The 18,279-nt window shown below is 43.4% G+C and overlaps 1 protein-coding gene across 2 annotated transcripts in view; it reads left to right on the top strand.

The window, feature by feature from the left end:
- Window positions 1-17,708, top strand: part of LOC120913168 (NACHT, LRR and PYD domains-containing protein 1b allele 3-like) — a 32,083-nt gene extending 14,375 nt beyond the window's left edge. For both annotated transcript variants that reach the window (XM_040322909.1, XM_040322908.1), the window contains exons 4-10: window positions 3,075-3,118; window positions 4,023-4,243; window positions 5,693-5,982; window positions 8,109-8,234; window positions 9,492-9,627; window positions 15,209-15,256; window positions 17,295-17,708. In XM_040322909.1, coding sequence (XP_040178843.1) covers window positions 3,075-3,118; window positions 4,023-4,243; window positions 5,693-5,982; window positions 8,109-8,234; window positions 9,492-9,627; window positions 15,209-15,256; window positions 17,295-17,566 — 1,137 coding nt within the window. In that variant the 3' untranslated portion in view covers window positions 17,567-17,708. The remainder of the gene's footprint in view (window positions 1-3,074; window positions 3,119-4,022; window positions 4,244-5,692; window positions 5,983-8,108; window positions 8,235-9,491; window positions 9,628-15,208; window positions 15,257-17,294) is intronic.
- The last annotated feature ends 571 nt before the right edge of the window (window positions 17,709-18,279 follow it).

Here is an 18,279-nt window from a genome sequence, read left to right as displayed (position 1 = left end):
CTTCCCCTGCTCGGCGTCTGCTTACCCTGCTCGGCTGCTGCTTACCCTGCTCGGCGGCTGCTTACCCTGCTCAGCGGCCTCCCATTCTCCTGCTGCCTCCCGTTCTCCGGGTCATCATGGCGGCGCCCCTCTGTTTTCTCCCTCCTCCTCAGCGGCCAATCGGGAGTCTTCTCTTTTAGGCCAATTGGAAAACAGGTCTCACACCCGCTTCTGAATGGCTGGATTGAGGATCAGTGTTTCAACAGCAAATATTAATTCGCTGTTGTAACACACCTGGGTGGGATCAGAGTGCATCCTCTGCGACCCAAGCCCACGGGATTTTGAATTGTATTAGAGCTTCTGGCTCTAATCAGGTACTTCACAAAAAAAAAAAAAACAACTGCTGTAATTTATGCACCCGGTGCCCTGAGATGGGTCGGACGCATAAATAGAGGGTGGCCGCAGCAGCCATGGATAGATTCATGCTATGCATGGATCTATCCATTGCATATTAGTGTTGAGCAGAATATGCCATATTCGATTTCGCGATATATCTCGAATATATATTCGAATATTCGAGATATATTCGCTAAATTCGAATATTCGTGATATTTTATCGAAAGTAAATGATTGCGATTTTTCGCTATTGCGAATGCGAAAATAATTGCGATTTTTTGATAACTGCGGTAGGAGCACTCTGATTGGCTCAGAATATTCGTGATATTTTATCGAAATATCGCAACATGCGAATGCGATATTTATTGCGCAATTTCGAGAAATGCTGGAGGAGCGCTCTGATTGGCTCAGAATATTCGTGATATTTTATCGAAATATCGCAACATGCGAATGCGATATTTATTGCGCAATTTCGACAAATGCTGTAGGAGCACTCTGATTGGCTCAGAATATTCGTGATATTTTACAATACAAAATAATTGCGAATATTCGGCAAATGAGGAAGGAGCACTCTGATTGGCTCAGAATATTCTTGATATTTTACAATACAAAATAATTGCGAATATTCGGCAAATGCAGAAGGAGCACTCTGATTGGCTCAGAATATTCTTGATATTTTACAATACAAAATAATTGCGAATATTCGGCAAATGCGGAAGGAGCACTCTGATTGGCTCAGAATATTCTTGATATTTTACAATACAAAATAATTGCGAATATTCGGCAAATGCGGAAGGAGCACTCTGATTGGCTCAGAATATTCTTGATATTTTACAATACAAAATAATTGCGAATATTCGGCAAATGCGGAAGGAGCACTCTGATTGGCTCAGAATATTCTTGATATTTTACAATACAAAATAATTGCGAATATTCGGCAAATGCGGAAGGAGCACTCTGATTGGCTCAGAATATTCTTGATATTTTACAATACAAAATAATTGCGAATATTCGGCAAATGCGGAAGGAGCACTCTGATTGGCTCAGAATATTCGTGATATTTTACAATACAAAATAAAAAGTGTTTTGCATTGGTGGTGATTCTTTACTCTATCCATCTGTCACAGCCGTTTGTCAATCAAACACCTTGAAGATTGAACACGTTCATGCTGCATGCTTTGGACTTTTTTTCACTTCACATATCAAAGACATTTTTATGAAAGATTATTTTTCTATTATTGGGACTATATTTCTTTATATATTTGTTTCACTGTGTATTTCACAAGTTATTTGCGCTTGCTTATTTTATAATTTGCCCACATGTCTTGTCACTAGACATATTTTTTATTCTTGTAGAGCGACTCCATTTTCTGTCTTGTATTAATTTATGTTGTATAACATTTTTGAGTTGCTGCTGTATTCTCCCCTTTTTTAAGGTATGCGCAATTTTTTCCTTCTTACAAAAAATAATAATATCAAACATACAAATATTCATAACATACACATACACAAAGCCCCCCCCTTTTGCATCAGAGACAATCAGAGTTCTCCTACCACAGTTATCGAAAATTCGCAATCATTTTCGCATTCGCAATAGCGAAAAATCGCAATTTTTTTTTTTTCAATTTGGCAACATAAAAGGATCGCCTCAGCTTAGCTACTCGGCCCAGGGTCTCTAATCATACCAGCAATGCTTTTAGACGTCGATAGGATGTGATCTGTTTTAAAAATCAAATTGAAAAAATGCGAATATTCGGAATTGCGAATATTCACCGCGAAATTCGAAATATAGCGCGATTTCTCGAATATGCTATATTCGAGTCGAATATTCGCAATGCGAATATTCGTGAGCAACACTATTGCATATAGGGGGGTGGAGTGGAGAGAGGACGTGGCTTCCCCCCGTGCGCCCTTAAAGGATGGGCTGCCACTGCTTGGGGCCCCGGCCTTCAGAAATGTAACATCTTTAAAATCATCTTAACATCTTTAAAATCAGTTCTGCCCATTATTAAGGCTAATAAACAATGGATTGTTAAACAAATAACATATGGGCTAAGTACTGCCCTAGGAAAAATGTAGTAATGTAAAAATAAAAATTGAGTGGTAGCGATTTGTGGGGCAATTCGTCATCAAACAATAAAAGTAATGACAGCGACAATTCTGCAACTGAGAACATTTCAGTGTTTTTGATTTGATTACATTATTGAATAGGTTTTATTATAATTACATTATTATTTGTTATAATTGTTTATAGTTATTTATTATATTATAATTTATGATTTTGTGTTTCAAACTTTATCATACCCGGGATGTCTACTAGACTCTTGTTTGGACAGATTTAAGTGAGTTATTCATAAGAATTACAGGCCTACAATATAAAACGCCAAATTTCCATGCAAAATAATTGTACCGCTTTCAGCACCAAAAATCGGAAAGAATCATACCGCCAGGGAGGTTAAGGGGGCGTGATAAGGGGTGTGTCCTATGCCTGCATACTTTTGCTGTTAGGTGTTCCTCATTTCCATCTCAAAAAGTTGGGAGGTGTGGTTCAGCTGTTCACTAAACATGAGAAATTCATACTGCATTTAACTTCAGTCTGAACCCAAAGCTCATCTCTACAGATAATATAATCTAAAAATTGACTTTGGTAAAGTTGATTAAATATGCAATATTTCATGTTCAGTTTTATTTTGATGTAGGAAGGCAACATAATTTCTCCAAGTGTTCGTGGCAAGACCTACAGGTAAGACAAGAAGCATACATCCTACTAGCATTGGAGATCTGTCGATAAAAAAAAAATATATATATTTATTTATTTACTTATTAGTGCTAAACACAATAAAGAAAATATATTTGCTGTTGCCTTATGGGTGTATGTGAAATCTCCATTAACAGCTGTAAATAAAATTGCAATTAGATATATTTCAGGTAGAAGAAAATATATTTAACGTATTGAGTCGATGGGCTAGTCTTACGGTAATTAGCTACAACTTCAAAGGGTGGCCTTTTGTTCTCCCTGTTTGCATCTCACATGGGCCTGCTGTGACTCATCCAATCTTTCTTTTGGTGTGGGAACAGAAAGCAGCCATCATGGGCTGACCTGAAGTTAACAGGCAATCAAACTCTCTACAGTTGAACCTCGGATTACGAGCATAGTCTGTTCCAGGAGAATGCTTGTAATCCAAAATACTTGCATATCAAAGCGAGTTTTCCCATTGAAGTCAAAGGAAACTAAAATAATTAGTTCCGCATTGACTTCAATGGGATGCAATACCGAATATGGCCAGAGGTGGGGGGCGCCAGAGAGTGCCGAAAACGTCCGAAAAGGCCCGAGGACACTTCAGCTCATTTCCTGCTCCCCCGTACCTCAGGCCACATTGGGTACTGCAAGACAATGTTCGGCTTTTCACGGCTCCTGCGCCCCGTACCTCAGGCTAAATGAGGTACTGCAGGCCTATTTTCGGCTCTGCTCGGCTTCTGCGCCCCGTCCCTCAGACCAAATGAGGTACTGCAGGCTTATTTAGCTTGACTTGAATTCTGCTAGTCTTGTTAGTCAACACTCACATAATCACAAGACTAGTCAACATGCATACACTTTAAACTATTTTGGCTGAGAGGGATCTATATATTTTTTTATTATTATTTAGTCTTGAAGTCAAACCTGGCCAGCTTTGCTGCTGTTCGAAGACGGGGATTAAATTCCAGGTGAAATCTCCGGTCACAATTGAATATGAGCTGGAATATGGCAAAGACTACATGAAACAAATCAAAGACAGCGGCTATAAACTCGTTGGTCCTCTTTTCAACATCACCGTCGAGCCTGATGTGGTGTCCACTGTGCACCTGCCACATTATTTGTATTTAGAAGGTGAGTCATTTACTGGAGGTGTACTAACTAGGTGTGCCTCAGTAAAAATTATATGTGTATGCCATTAGGGACCACAAGGCCTTTTACAGCTTACATGATAGGGCCATTTTCTAAGGGCATAAACACTTGGAGCCATGGTGAATTGTGGGTGTTAACAAAGGAAGACGCTTAAAACTTGAGCCTACATACAAAGTGCAGGGGTCAGAAGTATGTCATGCACAGATAGCAGGTCACGGATACACAAAGAACACTGACACAAACATAGCACCAGCAAAAAGGAGCAGACCCCTGGCCAGGGGATCACAAATTATGATAGCCAGATGCAGGATCAGGAGATCCTTGAATCAATGAAGAGGGAGGAATCCAGACGCTCCATCTCGTGTAAACTGGGGCCCCCAGTTTTTCAGGAACTCCAGGAGGAGAAGCAGCTCAGGCAGTGATAATGCAATAACTAACAAGTGATTTGTAAAGGGCATTAACACCCTAAACGTACCCAAGCACAAAAAAGGGGGCACTGGTGCAACCAACAAAACAAAAAAAGAAATGGGCAGAGAGTGTTGAATGAAGGGAGTCTTTTTACCCCTTAAAGCCCCGTACACAAGTTTGGAATTCCCGACAGAAAAAGTCCAATGGGAGCTTTAGGTCGGAAATTCTGACCGTGTGTATGCTCCATCTGACTTTTTCAGTCGGGAATTCCGACAAATAGATTGAGAGCAGGTTCTCAATTTTTCCGTCTGACTTTCCGACGGACGTTTTCCCGTTGGAAATTCTGACCGTGTGTACGGGGCTTTAGAAAAGTCCATAAAAGTCACTGTGGCATAAGGTTCACATTATGGCAGCGTCAGCAGTTTCTCTTCCAAGCAGGATCTGGAGAGGCTCCCACCAGCAAACCATGTATAAACAAAAAAAAGAAGAGAAAAACGTCACTTCCTAAGCGTAGCATTTATTAAAACATATTGGTAAAATGAAAAACAATAAATATGCACACATGTTTTAAAAGACATTAAGAGCCCATTCACACAGGGGCGACAGCCGCCTGACAAGTCGCGTCCCGCTCTGTTCAATAGAACCGTTCTAATAGGAGCGACGCAAATCGCTCCGACTTAGAAAAAGGTTCTTGTGTGACTTTGGGGGAGACTCGCATAGACTTCTATACAGAAGTCATTTTGCAAGTCACCTCTGAAGCCTTCTTCAGGTCGCCTTGCCGAGTTGCCCCCAATGTCGTGCCACCCCTGTGTGAATGGGCTCTTAAAAGCATATCAATAGGTCTCAAACGATGGCAACCTTCCAGGTGGTTAATGTTGAGCAAGCCCCTCCTATGTAATGTAAGGTGCTAGGAACCAGGAAGTTGACCAGGAAACACCAGGAAGCAGGAGCAGGCTTCCTCAATATCCACTCCACAGTGTAATTGACTCATATACTTATAAACTGCTCTTTTTAAATTTACAGGTCTCGGTAGGGACAAAACCAGCATTAAATATGGGCACTTTAAAGATGAAAAGGTACATTTTAAAACCCCAACAAGCATCAATTCATCTTACATTGTGTTGAAGAATCCCACTTTCTCACGTGTCGGAGCTATGATTCGTTCAACGTTCTTTTTGACACTGAGGAAGAGATCCATTCAAATTGAAGGGAAGGTTGTTCTATACTTCCGTATAATGAGTCCACACAATGAAGAAATCAAAGAATATCGGACTCATTTGTATCTGGTGCCTTGCAAAAATCCTGACCTACAGGTAATATGTCCATGTGTATTTTTACTTTACATGACCTTGCCCATTTTGTTGACATCATTTTGCACAATGCAGGACATGCAGTGATGGTATTGAGGGTGGGAGAGAAGACGGAAGCACTGAATGTCATTAAACCATGGTTAAAGGTATATTGTCCTCTGTCCCGGCAATATACATAAAAAATCATTTTAAAAAATGGCGTGGGGGTCCCCCCCCCAAAATCCATACCAGACCCAAAGGGCCTGGTATAGACCGGGGGAGCCCATGCCATTTTTTTCTTAATTCTGTCATAGGGCTCCCCTTAACCACTTCAATACACTATGTTATATATTGTACACTGCGCTATATTATCTGTATTATATATAGTACACTGAGGGCACTATATACTCTGAACTGCAGTATATATACGATATGGACTGCACTACATACTCTGTTAAAAAATTGTGTGTTGGCAGAACACTGTCAGGTTTGCAAACTACTGACTCCAATGAGCTTTTGTTATCTATGGGTTCTCTTATTTTTCCTCCAGCCCTGTGAATGTTTAATGGGTGTGTTCAATAAAGACCCGAGAAATAAGAATTGTTTGTGTGTTATCAGTTTAAGCACATTGTGTTTGTCTATTGTTGTGACTTAGATGAGGACCAGATCACATTTTATGGCAACTAACTGAAGAAAACTAGTTAGTTCCAAGGGGTTCACACACGTTTTCTTCCCACTGTATATATGTATATATATATAAATGCTTCACTAATAGAACTCAAATAAGTCAGATTTTTTTCAGCCTTGTTTTAGCTGTTTTTTTTTTTTTTAGCCCTCTTTGGTTCTCCTTGCTGAAAAGAATTGTACTTATAGCAAGTACCATATTGATCGGCGTATACCGCACACTTTTTTGCCCTGAAAATCAGGGCAAAATCGTGGGTGCGCGATATACGCCGATACCCACTTCCCGCGCTGTGTTTGAACCACTGCGCCGACATATACCGAGCTCAGTACACTCAGGTATAGTGGGGCAGGCTCGGCTCCGCTCGCGGTCACGTCCTGTGCATCCTGTACGTCCTTTACGCGAGAGGAGCCGAGCCTGCCCGACTATACCCGAGTGTACTGCGCTCGGTATATATGTCGGCGGAGTGGTTCAAACACAGCACGGGAAGCGGGGATCGAGCGGGGAGGACACCACGATGGCCGCAGAAGGACGCTGGACCAGACAAGGCCGCCGATGGACGCTATGGACGGCTGGCAAGACACCGACGAGGGGCATCCAAACTGTAAGTATTTTTTTTTCAGGAATTTTCCTTCTAGGTTGGGGGTGCATGCTATACGCTGGGGTGCGTTATAGCAAGGTAAATACGGTAACCATTGTCATAGCTTAGTAAATTTAACTATCGTATATACTCAAGTATAAGCCGACCCGAGTATAAGCCGAGGCACCTAATTTTACCACAAAAAAATGGGAAAACATATTGACTTGAGTATAAGCCTAGTGGGTGTCCATCTGCATGCCTCACTGTGCCCATGGCTCACTGTGCCCATAACAACAAAACCTGGGGAATGCCCAGGGAAAAACCAAGCCTACTTACCGAGCAGCTCGCAGAACAACCAATTAACCTGTCTAACAGTATGCGTTAAAAATAGCAATTGTCACTGTGCCCATGCCTCACTGTGCCCATGCCTCACTGTGCCTCACTTTGTCCATGCCTCAGTGTGCCCATGTCTCACTGTGCCTCAAGTACGGTACCTTGATCAGCGTTATCTCCTGGCGCTGTGCCTATCTTCAGTCTTATTATCTCTCGGTGTTGTGCCCATCTTTAGTCTTATTATGTCCCAGCGCTGTGCCCATCTACAGTCTTATTATCTCCCGGCGCTGTGCCCACCTTTAGTCTTATTATGTCCCGGCGCTGTGATACATTCAGTGTAACCAAGCGCCGCCTCCTCCTCTTCCTCTGACTCGGTTTCCCAGCCGTGAGTCAGCCTATCACGGACGAGGAGGAGGAGGCGTGAGTTGATACACATTTGTATACCACACACAGCGCAACGCCATCACGTATACATAACTGCTGTTTATATTGTAAATTATTTGAGTGATATTTTTATTAATTTAAAATATTTTTTTTTGTTTCCATTAACTACAGAAACTCGATGAAAAAAAGGAAAAAAGTGGATTTAATAAGATTGATAAACCTACCAGCACCATATTAATTGCTGGGGAAACCTACAACGTGAATGTTGAAGGACCAAACACCAGTGTTATACCTGAGGTAATTCTATGCAGTATATTTAGTGTACTAATTGGAATCTGGAACCCCCTTTAAAACGAAGAGGGTCTGTGGGTACCCCCCCCCCCCCTTATGCAGGCCCGGATTTACTCCCTTTGCCGCACCAAGGCCAGGTTCTTCAATGCCACCCCCCGGCTGCGCAGTACAGGGGGGACATTATCCGCCGGGGAACTTTGTCGGCAGGACACTGAGAAGACGGGGGTGTTGCTGCCAAAAATGACATTGAGCATTGGGGGGTGCTGCTGCCGAAAATGACAAAATGACATTGAGAACCAGGAGGGGGGTTGCTGCTGCCAAGAACTATCTCACCTCCTCTTTCCTCTGTTTTTTCCTCTTCTCACCATCCTCATGACAGGGGGGAACTCCCGATATGAAAGTAAAAGTGTCCTCTCCTCTCAGCCGCAGTGCCGCCCCTGCACCCACTGCCGCCCCGAGGCCTGGCCTTGTTGGCCTTGTCTGGAATCCGGCCCTGCCCCTATGTGAAGGAGTGCCCCTACCCATTCACAAAAAAGTCAATAGTATATAGCACCCTCCTTGTTAGGGAATAGGATGCTGGGTAAATTTAGTCTGGCTCCTCTGTATCCAGTGGAGCAGTTGTTGATTGCTTTAGCCTGCTCAGTGTTTCACAGGCTGCTAGTCTGATTATTTCCCCTGCATTCTAGGAGGTTCTGGAATCACAGTTGGAGTAAATGCAGAAGGGCAGTCAGATTTTTTTATTGGGACCCAGCAAAACCCTGAGGAGGTGGCCACCTCTGCACTAAAATTGGGGAAGGAATCAGTTGAATTACAGTGCTTCCTTGGGGGTAGTATTACAAGTAAATAAACACATACACTGTTTGACAGGACCTTTAACTGTTTGCCGTCTGCCAGACTAGGTGATGTACCCATACAATGAGCCATGATTGAGCATAGTCATCATTACTTTCTCCAATCATGGCTCTGACAGTGCTCTGTGCCCTGATTGGGCAAAGTTTTAATTTTTTTCAGCCAATCAGGGCTTCCAATGCACTGTACGGTCGCACTCTGCACTGTGGTCCTTCAGCGGGCCGAACAAATTGTCGAAAACTCTGACAATTCAGGTGTTCATCGAAAGGGGGAAAAGCAAATGTTTGGCCCAAACTCATGCTCGGGCCAAACCGTTCGCCAAACTCTAATAATAATATTAATACTAATAAGTAATAAGAATACGAATTCATAATTATGACCCCATAACAAGCTAAACATTTTATATATTTTTAGTCTTTGAAGTTTAAAATGAACAATCCTATCAACGATCTGCCGTTTGCGGAAATCAATGTGGGAGGAAGTGCGAAATCAATTTCTCTAAAGTTGGCTACAGCCGAGAAGTCTGTATGGACGGGGGCACTGACAAGAGGTATTATTATAGTAACTGACTAGAATTTTTCATCCCCTTGTGCTGGGATATTAAAATGATCTCTCAAAGCAGATTTAAGCAACCAAACATCACCATCTGTGGACCACCATAAGGGCCCCAATGAAGTTCGCAGAAAATATTAGCTTGGGACTAACTTTTTCTTTCTCACAGCAATTTGAATAAGACTCACTATTCATATTCTTTAAGTACTGCTTATCCCTTCTATGGTAAAGTCCTGCAGGCAGACTTGGACCTAGCAGAGTCACTCCATGGCTATAAATTGATGGGTATATAAATGTGTAGGTACAACAATATATACTCCTGCGCTGATGGATAAGTAAATGTGCAAAACAAACTTAATTGAATACATTTAAATAAATAAAATGTAATTAAAATGAATGGTTGCAGCTCTCAAAGGTTTATGTGCCTTTAACCACTTGCTTACTGGGCACATAAACCCCCTTCGTTCCCAGGCGAAATTTCAGCTTCCGGCACTGCGCCGCTTTAACTGACATTTGCGCAGTCGTGCGACGTGGCTCCCAAACAAAATCGACGTCCTTTTTTCCCCACAAATAGAGCTTTATTTTGGTGGTATTTGATCACCTTTGTGGTTTTTATTTTTTGCGCTATAAACAAAAAAAGAGCGACAATTTTAAAAAAATATATATTTTTTTTACTTGTTGCTATAATAAATCTCCCATTTTTTTTTTTAAAAAAAACATTTTTTTTCTCAGTTAAGGCCGATAAGTATTTTTCGACGTATTTTTGTAAAAAAAAATCGCAATAAGCGACTGGTTTGCGCAAAAGTTATAGCGCCTACAAAATGGGGAACAGAATTATGATTTTTTTCATTATTTTTTTTTTTACTAGTAATGGCGGCGATCTGCGATTTTTATTGGGACTGCAATATTGCGACGGACGTATCGGACACTTTCGACACAAATTTGGGACCATTCACATTTATACAGCGACCAGTGCTATAAAAATGCACTAATTACTGTATAAATGTGACTGGCAGGGAAGGGGTTAACACTAGGGGGTGAGGAAGGGGTTAACTGTGTATCCTGGGTGTGTTCTAACTGTGTGGGGGGAGGGGGGTGACTGGGGGAGGTGACCGATGCTGTGTCTCTATGTACAAGAGACACAGATCGGTCTCCTCTCCTCTAACAGCACGTGGAGCTCTGTGTTTACACACAGAGCTCCACGTCCCTGCTGTTACCGGCTGTGTTCCCGACGATCGCGTGTACCCAGCGGACATCGCGGCCGCCAGGTACACGCATCGGGTCCCCAGCGATGCGGCGGCACAGTGGTTACCCGCCGCGCGCCCCCCAGTGGCGCGCGCGGGTAATGCATTTCAAATGACGTCCAAAGACTTCCACTTGGCACCTGAGAACCGCGCTGTGGACGTCTTTTGTCAATAGCGCGGGGCTCAAGTGGTTAAATGTGAAAATCAATATAAGAGTGCTACCCGATGCTGATTAAACTAACACACAGTTGCCATTGTGCAACAAATAATCATTAATCAATACATAACCATAAATAATACCATGAATAAAGTCCATATATTGAGTTCATGAATTCATAAAAGTTTTAGAGGATTCACAATTTTCAAAGTGCAGATTCAAATTTTCTTTGTGCAAAATAAAGTACCAAGTGATGAAAAACAGATTAAACTGTGCAGTCCGTGCTCTCTCTCTGTGTGCCCTCTCTCTCACCAGATACTAGGGAATCCCATGACAGAAGTCACAAACACTTGTGTGGATGGTTGGGCTCTGTTGTCCCTCTGGCTATATCTCCGACTGTGGCGTGGGTTGTCCTCAGTGTACGGTCATACGGTATAAATGAATGGCAGAGAGAGACCAATATTGCGTAATTTCGTTTATTTCCATTAAAAAAAAAATATATATATATTGTCTATTTAGATGTTAAAACCAGTGGTGGCGGGCGCAAACAAACTGAAAAAAAAAACACCAATTGCAGCCTCACTGTGCCCATCAAATGCAGCTACTGTGCTCATCAATTGCTGCCAGTTTGCCCCCTCAAATGCCACCAGTTTCCCCATCAAATGGAGCCAGTTTGCCCCCATCAAATGCAGCCAGTTTCCCCATCAAATGGAGCCAGTTTGCCCCCATCAAATGCAGCCAGTTTCCCCATCAAATGGAGCCAGTTTGCCCCCATCAAATGCAGCCAGTTTGCCCCCATCAAATGCAGCCAGTTTGCCCCCATCAAATGCAGCCAGTTTGCCCCCATCAAATGCAGCCAGTTTGCCCCCATCAAACGCAACCAGTTTGCCCCCATCAAACGCAGCCAGTTTGCCCCCATCAAATGCAGCCAGTTTTCCCCCATCAAATGCAGTCAGTTTGCCCCCATCAAATGCAGTCAGTTTGCCCCCATCAAATGCAGCCAGTTTGCCCCCATCAAACGCAGCCAGTTTGCCCCCATCAAACGCAGCCAGTTTGCCCCCATCAAACGCAGCCAGTTTGCCCCCATCAAACGCAGCCAGTTTGCCCCCATCAAACGCAGCCAGTTTGCCCCCATCAAACGCAGCCAGTTTGCCCCCATCAAATGCAGCCAGTTTTCCCCCATCAAATGCAGTCAGTTTGCCCCATCAAATGCAGTCAGTTTGCCCCCATCAAATGCAGCCAGTTTGCCCCCATCAAACGCAGCCAGTTTGCCCCCATCAAACGCAGCCAGTTTGCCCCCATCAAACGCAGCCAGTTTGCCCCCATCAAACGCAGCCAGTTTGCCCCCATCAAACGCAGCCAGTTTGCCCCCATCAAACGCAGCCAGTTTTCCCCCATCAAATGCAGTCAGTTTGCCCCCATCAAATGCAGCCAGTTTGCCCCCATCAAATGCAGCCAGTTTGCCCCCATCAAACGCAGCCAGTTTGCCCCCATCAAACGCAGCCAGTTTGCCCCCATCAAATGCAGCCAGTTTGCCCCCATCAAATGCAGCCAGTTTGCCCCCATCAAATGCAGCCAGTTTCCCCATCAAATTGAGCCAGTTTGCCCCCATCAAATGCAGCCAGTTTGCCCCCATCAAATGCAGCCAGTTTGCCCCCATCAAATGCAGCCAGTTTGCCCCCATCAAATGCAGCCAGTTTGCCCCCATCAAATGGAGCCAGTTTCCCCATCAAATGGAGCCAGTTTGCCCCCATCAAATGCAGCCAGTTTGCCCCCATCAAATGCAGCCAGTTTGCCCCCATCAAATGCAGCCAGTTTGCCCCCATCAAATGCAGCCAGTTTGCCCCCATCAAATGCAGCCAGTTTGTCCCATCAAATGCAGCCAGTTTCTCCCATCAAATGCAGCCAGTTTGCCCCCCCCCCTGCCACTTACCTTTCTCGGGTCCGCGCCATCCTCCTCCACGCTCCCTCCGAGTCCTCGATGTCATCTCTGCTATGATTGGATACCTGGGCGTCCAATCACAGCGCCTGTCCCTTCAGCCAATCAGATGACCGGTAACCAGACCTGATTGGCTGAGAGGCGGGTCAGTGTTGGGGAAGCGATTCCCTAACACATCACTGTTTAAGCAGGGAACGCACAGCAGTGCGCCCGCTGTTTAACAATTTGGAAATCAGGAAGCCTATGGCTCTAATCGGGCACTTCCAAAACACCCCCACTGCTGCAATTCAGATGGCCCGCGCTCAACAGGGGGCCGAACACCTGAATAGGGGGGCGGCAGCAGCAACAATAGATAGATTCATGCAATACATGAATCTATCTATTGGTGAGTGACGGGTGCAGGAGAGAGGCGGTGCTCCTGTGCCCACTATGGACGCACCGCCACTGGTTAACCACTTAAGCCCCGGACCAATATGCAGCCTAAAGACCCAAGGTGTTTTTACAGTTCCGGACTGCGTCGCTTTAACAGACAATTGCGCGGTCGTGCGACGTGGCTCCCAAACAAAATTGGCGTCCTTTTTTCCCCACAAATAGAGCTTTCTTTTGGTGGTATTTGATCACATCTGCGGTTTTTAGTTTTTGCGCTATAAACAAAAATAGAGCGACAATTTTGACTTTTTGCTGTAATAAATATCCCCCAAAAACATATATAAAAACATTTTTTTTCCTCAGTTTAGGCCGATACGTATTCTTCTACCTATTTTTAGTAAAAAAAATCGCAATAAGCGTTTATCGATTGGTTTGCGCAAAATTTATAGTGTTTACAAAATAGGGGATAGTTTTATTGCATTTTTATTTATTTTTATTTTTTTTACTACTAATGGCGGCGATCAGCAATTTTTTTCGTGACTGCGACATTATGGCGGACACTTCGGACAATTTTGACACATTTTTGGGACCATTGTCATTTTCACAGCAAAAAATGCATTTAAATTGCATTCTTTATTGTGAAAATGACAGTTGCAGTTTGGGAGTTAACCACAGGTGGCGCTGTAGGAGTTAGGGTGCACCTAGTATGTGTTTACAACTGTAGGGGGGTGTGGCTGTAGGAATGACGTCATCGATCGTGTCTTCCCTATAAAGGGAATGACGCGATCGATGCGCCGCCATAGTGAAGGACGGGGAAGCCGTGTTTACACACGGCTCTCCTCGTTCTTCAGCTCCGGGGAGCGATCGCGACGGAGCGGCTATAAACAAATAGCCGCGCCGTGGTCCCGGATCGCTCCCCGAGCGGACCCGACCTCCGCATGTAGCGGGGGGGGTCCCGATCGGACCCCCCACCCGCTAATAGGCGAGGATGTACGTGTACGCCCATGTGCCTGTACGTGCCATATTGTGGACGTATATGTACATGCGGGGGTCGGGAAGTGGTTAAAACGCTAGGACAAATATAAAACCCGGAATGGGTTAGATTGGTTGGCTCCTTTCTAAATTGGCCATACAATGTGTATGTATAAATGCGGGTTATGGACCCTAGATTGTAAGCTCCTTACGAGCAGGAAATGATGTGAGTGTACAATATATACTGTGTATATATATATATATATATATATATATATATATATATATATATATATATATATATATATATATATATATATGTAAATCGCTGAGTAAATTGACAGCGTACCTAAAATAAATAAATACATTTCTTTGTTGCCTCTTGTCAGGCTAAGGTAACATTTCCTAACATTCCATCCTCGGAGAAAAATAGCCATGAGAATATTCAACTATGGGAGTTAACCTTCATCAGAGAAAATATCCTAACACTATAGGCTAAGAACATTCGACCATATGCCCGCCAGGGAGCCGGCAGTGCGCGGCGCTAATCGCAGGCAGTGAGAAATTTTCCCGATCCGCGACTGCACAGAGCAGGAAATGTCTCACTGCCTGTGATTAGCGCTACACAGTGCCGGCTTCCTGGCAGGCGTGGGCACGTGGGGTTGCAAACACGCCCAAGCTCATCCTTACTCCTGAGTTTTTAATTACCGGATCTGCTGTACCCCCCAAAAAATATAACTAATAGAGCTTAGTGTACACAGTGATTGTTCATCCTTAGCTTAGATGCATCTTATTCTTTTTATTAGGCATGATCCCCTTGTTCCTCTACATGTCAACATGTAATAACTGATAGGAAGCTGTAAAAACTGCCTGATAATAATGTGCGTTATATTTTCAGCCGACCTGGAAGACCTGTCAGTGATGGTGAAACCTATAAAGCAGACCGGTATGTTGCAACTTCCATTGTCACAGCAATTGGGGGAAAATGTATTTATAGAAAGATAGAAGGTGGTGGCAGAAAAAAAAAAAAAAAAAAAAAGTGGCCCGACGTGTGTCTTAAGGGTTTTTTGTTTTTACATTTTTTCTGATAAAAGAATCAACTTCTTTCAGTAAAATACTTTTCTAATATTCGTTTTGAACTTTCCTCCTCTTAGTTTGAGGTCATGGCCCCATGTTCTGGATCTTATTAAAAATACTGTTCTCCTGTACTTTATTCCCCCCCGTGATGTATTTAACCACTTCAGCCCCGAAAGAATTTACCCCCTTCTTGACCAGAGCACTTTTTGCGATTCGGCACTGCGTCGTTTTAACTGACAATTGCGCGGTCGTGCGACGTGGCACCCAAACAAAATTGACGTCCTTTTTTCCCCACAAATAGAGCTTTCTTTTGGTGGTATTTGATCACCTCTGCGGTTTTTATTTTTGCACTATAAACAAAAAAAGAGCGTACATTTTGAAAAAAAAAAACAATATTTTTTACTTTTTGCTATAATAATTATCCCCCAAAAATATATAAAAAAAAACAATATTTTCTTCAGTTTAGGCCGATACGTATTCTTCTGCATATTTTTGGTAAAAAAAATCGCAATAAGCATATATAGATTGGTTTGCGCAAAAGTTATATGCCCGGATTCACATACATCTATATATGCCGCCACAGCGTATCTCTTTTACGCTACGCCGACGCAACACAGAGAGGCAAGCATGGAATTCAGAAAGCAAATGCTTCCAACGTTGCGCCGGCGTAACGTAAATTTGTAGGCGTAAGCCCGCCTAATTAAAAATAGGTGGAAGTGGGCGTGATCCATTTAAATGAAGTGTGGCCCCATGCAAATGATGGGCCGTAAACGACGTAAAATACGACGGCTGTTCCCTGGTCCATACCTTTGCATGAGTTGCGCCTCATAGATGGGGAATAACTATACGCCGGACGTAAACCGTGTATATTTATGCGCCGGGCTCAAGTACGTTTGTGAATCGGCGTATCTCACTCATTTGCATATTCGAATCGTAAATCAATGGGAGCGCCCCTCGCGGCCAGTGTAAATATGTGCCCACGATACAACGGCGTAGGAAACTTACGTCGGTCGTAGGAAGCCTATTTTCAGGCGTATCTAGTTCTGTGGGCACGGCGCACATTTACACTTACGCGGCGTATCTCAAGATGCGTTGGCGTAAGTGCTACGTGAATCCGGGCCATAGTGTCTACAAAATAGGGGATAGATTTGTGCCATTTTTATTATTATTGTTTTTATTAGTAATGGCGGCGATCTGCGATTTTTATCGGGACTGCAAAATTATTTCGGACACTTTTGACACTATTTTGTGACCATTGTCATTTATTTGGCTGTATTCTGTTTGTATAATGTGTCTGTATTATCTTAATGTTGTTTGCATATAAAAATAAAAAAAAGGATCTGATTAAAAAAAATAAAGGAACAAAGGGACAACATCGTCACTCTAAAATATTATGGGTAACCTGTTCCTTCTCTAGCCACACTTGAAAATGCATACCAAACCTGGGAGCCATGGCCTTAAATAGACACTGCCTGACCCGACATGGCCACCACAGTCACATGGGGTGCCAGCATCCAGTCAGATAACAGTCCCCTGTGACCCAGGAAACCACAGAGGAACTAAGTTTCTCTTGGCCCTCCTGCTTTGGTTGAGCTCCACCTACAGTGGAGAAAGCAGACTGCATCTGCCTACAACTCACTCATGTCTCCTAACTTACGCTTCCTATGCAAGGGTTCTTCTTTTTAATTAGACCCTGTCTGTAAGCCTTGTAATGAGATAAGGGTCCAGCAATGCAGTAACTTGGCAAAACAGGTACTATGAAAAGCAAATATGGCTATCTTCTCCTTCAAGAACAATTAATACAAAAATGACCGAAACTGAGAGATTTTACATCCCATTAGATGAAAATTCTATAAATGTCTGAGATATTTGCACGCCATTAAAAAAATTTTTTTTTATACACGCAGATGAGTCTGGCGACCATTTTGTGATGAAGCACAGAGCAGCACTGATACAAAGAATCATTTCTATTAAATCAGTCGTAGATGAGCTGTACAAGGAAAAGATTTTAGCACATGAAGAATACGATACAGTATGCAGCGCACCAACCCCACAGGACAAGATGAGAACGATCTACGATTCCGTGAGTCGCTTGGGAAAGAAAGAAATGGATTTCTTCCATGAGGTCCTCAAGAAACACAATCCCGGGGTCATAAAGGATCTGGAGGCTAAACGATAAACACATTATGTAGAATTATACGAAATTGGCCATCTTTGGGGAAGGAATTATATAATCACCTTTTTAATCGTCTATTACCGTATATACTCGAGTATAAGACGACCCGAATATAAGCGGAGGCACCTAATTTTACCACAAAAAACTGTGAAAACTTTTTGACTTGAGTATAAGCCTAGGGTGTCCATCTGCGTGCCTCACTGTGCCTCACTTTGCCTCACTGTGTCCATGTGCATGCCTCACTTTGCCTCAGTGGGCCAGATTCATAAAGAGATACGACGGCGTATCTCTGAGATCCGACGGTCGGATCTATGCGACTGATTCATAAGAATCAGGTTACGCATAGATCTCCTTTAGATCCGACAGGTGTAAGTGACTTACACCGTCGGATCTTAGGCTGCATTCTCCCGCCGGCCGCTAGGTGGCGCTTCTATTTGTATACGCGATGAATATGCAAATGAGGAGATCCGCCGATTCAGAAACGAACGCCCGCCCGTCGTTTTTTTTTTACGTCGTTTGCGTTTGGCTTTTTCCAGCGGATAGTTACCCCTGCTATATGCGGTGTATCCCATGTTAAGTATGGCCGTCGTTCCCGCGCCGAGTTTTGAATTTTTTACATCGATTGCGTAAGTTGGTCGCGAATACGGATGGCCGTAATTTACGTTCACGTCGAAAACAATGACGTCCTAGCGACGTCATTTGGAGCATGCGCACTG

This window comes from Rana temporaria, chromosome 9 (genome assembly GCF_905171775.1).
Source record: "Rana temporaria chromosome 9, aRanTem1.1, whole genome shotgun sequence".
Classification (NCBI taxonomy): Eukaryota; Metazoa; Chordata; class Amphibia; order Anura; family Ranidae; genus Rana; species Rana temporaria.
Note: the sequence above shows the minus strand (reverse complement) of the source record. Positions and strands in the feature narration are given on the sequence as shown.